The sequence below is a fragment of the Poeciliopsis prolifica genome, unplaced genomic scaffold (assembly GCF_027474105.1).
Source record: "Poeciliopsis prolifica strain line A6 unplaced genomic scaffold, Auburn_PproV2 SCAFFOLD010, whole genome shotgun sequence".
Taxonomy (NCBI): domain Eukaryota; kingdom Metazoa; phylum Chordata; class Actinopteri; order Cyprinodontiformes; family Poeciliidae; genus Poeciliopsis; species Poeciliopsis prolifica.
In genome coordinates, this window is record NW_026562385.1 from 5,803,912 (window position 1) to 5,812,719 (window position 8,808).

At 40.8% G+C, this 8,808-nt stretch overlaps 1 protein-coding gene across 1 annotated transcript; it reads right to left on the minus strand.

Moving 5' to 3' along the window:
• Nucleotides 1-371: 371 nt before the first annotated feature.
• Nucleotides 372-5,598, minus strand: wfikkn2a (info WAP, follistatin/kazal, immunoglobulin, kunitz and netrin domain containing 2a). Its single transcript, XM_055035227.1, has 3 exons — nt 5,315-5,598; nt 4,135-4,451; nt 372-3,472 (listed from the first exon to the last, which is right to left on the minus strand). Exons 1-3 carry the CDS (start codon nt 5,525-5,527, stop codon nt 2,275-2,277), a joined length of 1,728 nt encoding a protein of 575 aa, XP_054891202.1. The 5' UTR covers nt 5,528-5,598; the 3' UTR covers nt 372-2,274.
• Nucleotides 5,599-8,808: the final 3,210 nt, after the last annotated feature.

The following is an 8,808-nucleotide window of genomic DNA, read 5'->3' on the forward strand; positions in this document are numbered from 1 at the left end:
TATCCCCTTCACCCCGGCCTCTTACACATGAAAGAGGCCGCACAACGCGAATGGACGGCCGGCGGGGTGTGTGCTATGCGAGGGCCCCAAACCCAGACACAACACAACACACACAGCTCGGCAGGCCACCACAGCTGGGCTGGAATGTGACCTGCTTCAGACTTTAATGCCAGACAAGAGCCCGAGTGTGTGAGTGTTAAATACAAGAGCAAAGGAGGAGGATGTGGATGGAAGGACGTCTTAAAAGAACCCTGGAGCAAATTGTCAAACTGCTTGAATATTTTTCCCTTCAGCTGAGGATTGATGCTACAAAAATGAGGAGCACAGAGTTAATTCAGAAATCATCTTTATTTATTTACTAATCTTGGCTATAAAGGATAAAAAATGCTCTGTAAGTAATTAGATTCATATTCTTCTGTACTGCATATATTCATTTAACAAGGTCCTAAGATAGAGATAAAGAAAAATAAATATGACAAAAACAAGTCCATAAACATATTCAGTGTTGTAAATGAAACACAGTGATTCCACAAAAAGTGGAACCCAAGAGCTTATTTGTTTCTGGCAGACAAACTGAGGCTTTGTATTGCATGATTGTGATCTCAAAGGGGTAGCGAAGGAATTTTAATCCGAGGTTCGGTTAAGCAGTTCTAAAAAGTAAGCAATTTATCTGCATTATAAGCTCCTCTGATATCTTCAGATTGTGTAAGATCCAGATTAGTTGACTCCAGAGGTTGAGCTCATAATATTTAGTCCCAAATGGGTCCAAAAAAAGTGGACTTCTACCAGCGTAAAAAAACTCAGGTCACAGACTTAATAAAAGGGCATGTGTACTTACAGTAACTGCTATGCCTTTAAATCACTATAATAGACAGTACATAAGTCTCGTTGCACCAGTTCAGACAAGGTAGTGCTAAATATTGAAGCTAACAACTAGAACATCCGGGGCCGGGGGCAAAACCGATGCCGATTCTTGTTATTTTCAGAAAACCGAAGCCTCTAAATGATCCTAGCAGTTTAGATGCTATTTTATGAACCTCTAAACCATTGTTACATGGCATTGCACTGCCTTTCACGCTCAAGTGGGTGATTATTTACACAGGAAATGGAGGTAGGAGGTGGATGATCACCAATGATCTTCCTGTGAGAAACATGCTGAACATTTAAAGCAGTTCTTCCCAGAATATGAAAGTCAAGTGTTGTGAAAAGGAAAAAAAAAATATTAGAACAGTTTAAATGAGTGCTATTTCAATTCAACTTTATGCTGCTATACTATTCCATAATTTAACTACTGAAGCTTAAAGGTTTATAGAATAGCATAAACGTCAAATATGCTTTTGAAATTCTACATGTTTTAAGCCGGTCAAAGTTTGCTTCGGTCTCAGCCCCTCTTGTATGAGCTGAAGTGTTCAGCCTCTGAAACTAACGAGGCAGAATGAAGGTTTGGGTTTCTGACCAATACAAATGTGGATCTAAATTAAAGGTGAACTAAATAGTGCGTACATAAACTGCAACGATTCTTTTATAACTTTACATCAGAATTGCTTTAAGACAGTAGAAGTCCAGGTTGGTGTTAGCTTATCTCAAACTAGCATTAGCCTTAGCCTTCAGGCTTTACTAAACAATATTTCTACCAAGTGAAGGCACATATAGAGCAATCTACAGGATGTAAGATATTAATTACTTATGACTGTTTTTTTTATCAAGACCTCACTTCAAAACTACTTGACATTCCCCTTAAGTGAATATTTAGGCTATTTGGTGAAGAGGTTAGGAGCAGTAATAATCTTACCTTTCTGAAATCCCTCACTTTGAATGAAATTGTAGTCTGAAAATTTTTCTAGGAATTTATAAAAATATTATATAATAAATTCTCAAACCATATTTAGAGAGTTGTCTACACCAGGTGAGATCACCACTCCTCTTAAAATCTCCACAGCACCCAGGCTATCCCTTTAAGCGCTAAAGACAGCTGTCACAATAGGAACAGTACAAAACACCCATCAAAACAAAAGGCATATAATAACTGTATGAAAATATTGCTAACTGAATAATGTTAGTGCATACAAGATATGATTTGTTAGGATAAAATATTAAATATTTTTCTCAGCGTAAATACGTTTTGATAATAGTTTTCTAAGATCTTTTGAGAAAAGTAGGAACAAGGGGGAAAAAGTGAATTTAAAAAAATGGCTGTCAGACAGACTGTTGAGGTCACAGGAGTTTAAAGCAACCTGAAAACAAGCACGAAGGAGCTATATTGCTGGCATGATATTAGGTTGAAGAGAAATCTTTGAGGAAATCGCAAGTTTTCTTTTGGACAACCTCACGCAGTTTTCGGATTCTGCGACTACTGGAGGAGCCAACAAAACTGTCGGGCTGCAGGACGGCCATCCCATTGTGCACGTCCCCCATAATGATCAGCTGTCCATCAGATATGGTAATGTTAGGGCAGGGGCAGTTCCAGTCCATGTTCAGAAGGGTGACTTCCAGAGGTTCCTTGCCGAAGAACCTTAGACCCATCTTCTCATCCTTCAAGATCTCCTCCACGGTCACCAACGCATGCCCCGACTCTTGCTCTTCTGTCAGCTCAGTCATGCGCCCAAGGATCACAAAGTCACTCTTGCAGAAGCTGGAGACCATTTTGCCTCGAGGCTTGCACACTTTGCAGTTGTGGTTCTTTGGAAAGGGACACATCTCTTCGCAGGCCTCTTTAGATTCAAAGTTGTTCTCGTTGCCACCACAGCCTCCGTAAACAAAGGACTGGCACTTTTTCAGGGTACTGCTGTATGCCCAGCGAGGCTCATAAGCCTTGCAAGGTCCCTGTAGGCTTGGTAGGCTGCAAGGGGCAGCCAGCTCCCCCCCACAGGACAACATGCATGCTTCATAGGTGTCAAAGTGGTTTTGGTTTTTATTGCACTGGCTGTAGGTAAAGGTGAAGCAGTTGTTCCTCTTCGGCTCGTAGTACCAGCTTATGCTTTCCTCTCCACAGTCGTCTGTGTCGGGACTCTTGAGACATTCGGCCGGTGGGAATGGGAGGTTGGTATTATTCCCCTCCGCATTCTTACCTCTCGGTTCTCTCTTGATCACGGCCAAGGGAAAATGTGACGACACGCTTCCCCCGACATTTCTCGCTGTGCAAGTGTAGACTCCGGCATCTTGAAGTTGGGTGTTGTATATGACCAGCTGACCAATGTTGGTCACCACAACGTTACCTCGTACATGATTGGGTCTCATTATCACATTATCCTTGCCTTTCAGTTGTTTCTCCCAGGTGATTTCTGGTTGTGGCTTTCCTGATGCCTCACACAAGAAGCTGGCCGTCTCACCCACAAACACAATCTGTTTGATGGGTGAGTTGTGTATGACAGGAAGTTGAATGTCGGTTGGGATGGTGGTTTGAAGGGCGGTAGTGGGATGTAATGTGGTCTCCACAGGGATTGGACTTGTGTTTGGCCAGGACAGGTGATACCTGTAGGTAGATAAGATGAGATAGTGAGTCAGTGCTAAATGGCAAGCGATATATACACTACTTTTACAGTGCCTAGCAAAAATAAATAATACCTGTTGATCTTTGTGCTTTGTGGCAGTCAGTTTTTTGGATGCTGCATTGAATAGAGCTATATGAAATGACATGAGATGTTCAAATCTTGTATCGGTATTTTATAAACTACTGACGCCACTGTGTTGTTGCATGACTTTATTGTTATGTAATGTTTTCCCTCATGCCTTCCAGGCTTTCACAAACCAGCTGAATTACAGAGTAAGTTACACACAGTAGGACTTTATTAATACATTACTTGATTTCTGAAGGCACTTGGTTAACTGGATTTTGTTTTGGTGTGTCAGCTGAAAACACAATCCTTCCACACGTTTCACATAGTTGTTTGCAAACTTTTTAAAAAACACTATTATAATCTTTTTGACATTCTCTCACATGACATCCCCAAATATGCCAATGTTTATGAATGTAATGTGACAAAATGCGAAGAACTTAAAAGTGGTAAGAAAGGTTTTTGCGAGGCACTGTAAAAAGTCAAGAGAAATAAAATTATTCAGACTTTGATGACAGAAGCAAAAGACGTTTACCTCACGAATCAGGCAAATAAATGTCTAAAATACTTAACATGTTACCTGCAGGTGACCTCAGTGATTGAGACACCCTTGGAGCAGGCCTCTGCGTCCATGTAGCACTTGTTATAATAAGTCATGCCGTCAGATGCACACGTGAAGTGGGGCTCCCGCTCACAGCGGTCTCTGCACTTACAAACAGGCTGGCCGTCCCAGATGTCACACTCGGAGCCTTGCTGAGTGCACATGAACTTGTCGCAGGTGGCGCCCTTTGGCATGCCAATGGGGCCCTTGTTGCCCTTTATGTCTATATAGCGTGCCGCCACACAGCTCTTGTTTCCACAAACGTTAGGGCAGCACTTCTCGAATGGCTCACAGTCCTGGAGTTAGGAAAGGAAAACATTGTGTTTGGACACTAAAAATGATGTGGAAAAATCATTTAAATATTTATCTTATTGCAGTGGTATAATGGTAAATTAAACAACAAACAGACAGACAGACAGACAGACACAGATAGATAGATAGATAGATAGATAGATAGATAGATAGATAGATAGATAGATAGATAGATAGATAGATAGATAGATAGATAGATAGATAGATAGACAGACAGACAGACAGACAGACAGACAGACAGACAGACAGACAGACAGACAGACAGACAGACAGACAGACAGACAGACAGACAGACAGAGAGACAGACAGACAGACAGACAGACAGACAGACAGACAGACAGACAGATAGATAGATAGATAGATAGATAGATAGATAGATAGATAGATAGATAGATAGATAGATAGATAGATAGATAGATAGATAGATGTCAGAGGGACTTTTCCCCCACTCAAATTAATGATGTGGAAATTAATTAACAAGATTTATTACACTGTCATGTTTGATTAATCCAACTCAGTATTTCCAGAAACTGGGGTCATCCGGTCTCTTACTTTAAGAATTAAAAAAATTTAACTAATGGAAGCATTTTTATGGTGCACAATGAAACAGGGCTCATTTGGAAACGATGCACAGTAACTTAACATCTAATAACAAACAGCATGGTTGAATTAAAATTTCAAAACATCATTTGAAATTTGTATTTATTTATTTATTTGATCAGAATATGTTTGTGATTCTGGATTTCCAATATAACCTCTAAAGACTTTCAACTCCTTCTCATGATGTCAATTATGTGGCACTTTTGATTTACCGTAATATCTGGAGTTTGTGTTGGGTTGCGCTCACCTGGTCGGATTCACACTCCCGCATGCAGGTGCTCATCGCATCCACCCACAGGTTGGGGTTCAGGTCATTGGGACACAGACCTGCGTGAGAGTACACCACCTTCGCCGCGGACATCATGGGCATCGCTGTCACCCGGCAGTTCGCGTGCAGGAGTCCAGTCCAGCAATGTCCCAGAACAAACCAGATCCAGCGGGGAAACAGCATCCACCACATCTCGACAGAGGCGGGGTGGGGAGGCAGGGGGTGGAGGGGGAATCAAAAATGTTGACGCTCCGATGAGTTTAACAAAAGTGCAACGTCGATAAAAGTCTTCGAGCTGCCAGAAATGTCATGAGGGAATCTCAAAAAAATAGCGAGCGTGCCTGATTGGGTCCCGACGTGCACAGATTTCAGGTTCGGCTGTTGCTCCACGCTTTGCAGAAAGGGTTCGGTTTTGAGGCTGACGGTGCTGAGCGAACCCCCCCTCCAGCTATGGCTACATGAATTACAGTGGCCCGTCTGCTCGCACAGCAAACCCCAGCTGCGTTACAGTCATGATCAACTTAATTAAAAAAAAAAAAAAAGTTTGCTGCTTCATGAAGAGTTGGCCAGACACCTGCTGCAGCCTTAACCCTTAGCTGGCAAAGTCAGTGGAAGAATTGTTTTTTACTTCAAAGGTCTCCGAATGTTACATTGAACTACTTATAAACTAAGAGTTCATGAGTTTAAAAAAAGCATTTGGAATATACTAAACTGAAAATGGATTCACTTTAGATTTATTTTACAATGAAAACCTATAACACACTTGCATAACAATAGACTTATTATCATTTTATTTTTAATTGCATGCTCAATGAATTCCTTAAACAAGTACCCTGTGGAATCTCAAGATCATGTGTTTATTTTTATATGCTTTATGTTGTGCAGTTTCATATTTAGTTCGTTTGTCTAAGCAATATATAACTCCAAAATTCTCTCCACTCTGTAGGATTTTGACTGATTGACTTCTGCATTTTCATTGAATGGTAGATTTATTTAAACACGACTGCAGGCAGACATCATAGATAACCCCCTGATTTGAATGCCCTAAACTCCGTGTGATGATATTTTCACCTCTGACTTCCAAAAGCAATCAAACCAGCATTAAACACACATGTATAAATAGGTGGTCTTTATGGAAAGAAATTAGTGTCAAACTCCTTACAGTTTCGACCAGCCTGATGAAGAATTTTTGAGATCATTACTTTCAATACGGACTCTATAGAAGTGGTGAAAAACCTGACCATGGTATCATATTTCATGGTAACAAGTAATGTTCCACATGATGGAAAATTTAAAAGAATCCAGTTCTGTCATGTTCATAAGAGCTACAACACTTTGTTTGTTTCAGCCCTTATGGACATGACTCTGTTGAGCAGCTGCATGACATACAATGCAGCACTCAGTCGGCTTTTACGCTGTCAGTGATTTTCACGCTACTTTTTTTCACAACAATGGTAAGATTTTTGACACAAAATAGCTTGTCATACACATTAGCAAGCTTGTACATGCAAACAGAAAACAATCAAAACCTTGTTAATTTACCAGGTCTCTAGTGTTAGTCCATTCTAGCTGCAGTTTATTTCCTCAAAATAAAATATGTTGTTAATAGTAGTCCTATCTTTTCTTATTCAGAAACTTTAAGAAGTGTGTACAGCAGTCAACAATGGAGTACTATAGACACCATCTGCTAGTATCTGATAGCACAATATTGACATGCAAGAAGTCACAAGTAGTGCAGACAGCTTGAAGTCGTGCTATGAATAATGGTGTTGTTCCCCAAAAAGCAATTCCTGGAAGAGAAGACTTCAAAACAAACAGCTGGTGTGAACGCTTCAGCTTGTTTAAAACAGAAAAAAAAATTAGTTTGCAATTACTTTCAAACATGTCTTTTTTCTATATATATTTTTTTTCCCTCTTACAGATTTCTGCTCTTTTGTCAAACATAAATGTTTCAGACCATTTAGAAATGAATTTGTTCCATCCATTGCCAAGTGGATGTCTTTCTATAGTGATGTGCTAAACCTTAAATACTTGTTACTGTGTGCATGCAGGGTGCGGTTGGAGTTATGGATATTATGCTTCCCAAGCTGAACCCCTGCTGCTTCTAATGAGGCCCAGTCATCTTCAGACCAAACCCTGCGCTCTCTGTCTGGTCCCTGTTGTCTGTGAGGGAATTCACATGTAAACAGGCAAGTCATTTATGGACATAAAAAGGAAGTATAGGATCATCAGCCATGACAGCAAAATGTGTTTATCTAGCTGCTGATATGCATTGGTGACAGGGATTTCATTGTAGGAAAGTGCAACTGCTCACAAATATACAAGTTCAATTGGTTGCAAATGTGCAAACACAGTCAAGCTGTGTTTTCACTGTCTACTCACCCACTTGTTCCCCCCACCTCTCCCGTTAGGCCCCCCACCCTTAACCTTCACCCCTCAAGACCCTGCATTCCCAGCATTGTCAACACTGAGGCTACAGGGCATGTAGCATATTGAATCAAGCTACATGTGGGACCCCTCATGGGGGCCGGTCTATCAGCCTTCAGTCATGTATTGTCTGCAATTAGACCTTGACTTTGACCTTCACCGTGTTTGTGAGCAATCGTAGATCAGACACTGAGTCTGTGCGGGGTTTAGTACAGTTTTGTAAAGAGGAATGAGCAAAATGAGGATTTCTCATTTTTCTTTTAGCTATAATGTATTTTCTTTGTTGTTCAGGACAGTTTTGTTGGGAAATTCTTTTCAACCTGTTAAGAGAATGACTTGAACAGTGCTCAGTCACAAAGAAATCAACTTGCAACTAATGTTGCCTGAGCAAGTAGATCCACTGCTTCTACTCCCTGTGCTGGATGTCTGGAAAGCTGGTTCAAGACAATAAAGGTATTATAAGTGCATTTTAAGCTTAAAGTGTCTAATTTCAAAACAAAGGAGAGGGACACATCCAGCTACAGTACGGCTATAAGCTTACTCCCCACAATAGTCTAGACATCCAACAGAAATACCTTTTTTCACAACAAGGCCAGAAAACTGGCCATGCATAGCTTTGTCCTTTGTATGAAGGCGCAGTACTCGCAACACTCTGTGTAGATTTTGTAATATTTGTCCTCTGCAGATTGCATCACCTGGACATCTGGTCACCGCATGAACACTATTGTCTTCATTTCACAGATACAGCAGTGATGCAGTAGATGCTGTTTGTGTTCTTTAAGTCGGACAGGGAACACAACAAAGCCTCATGTCCTACAAGATCATTGCAGGATAACACAACAGCGGGCTGTTGTGCAGATGCATGTGACATGCAGGGCACCCTGGAGCTGGAAGGTGGCGCAATTCCTGCAATTTAACAAACCTTTCTAATATGCTCAGGTCTTCAAAAATAATTATGAGCACTGTAGCTTAATATTAGTCTGTTGCATCTATTCCCAAACCAGCTATTGTGTGTTTAGCATTATTACTCTGTTGTAACAAAAATG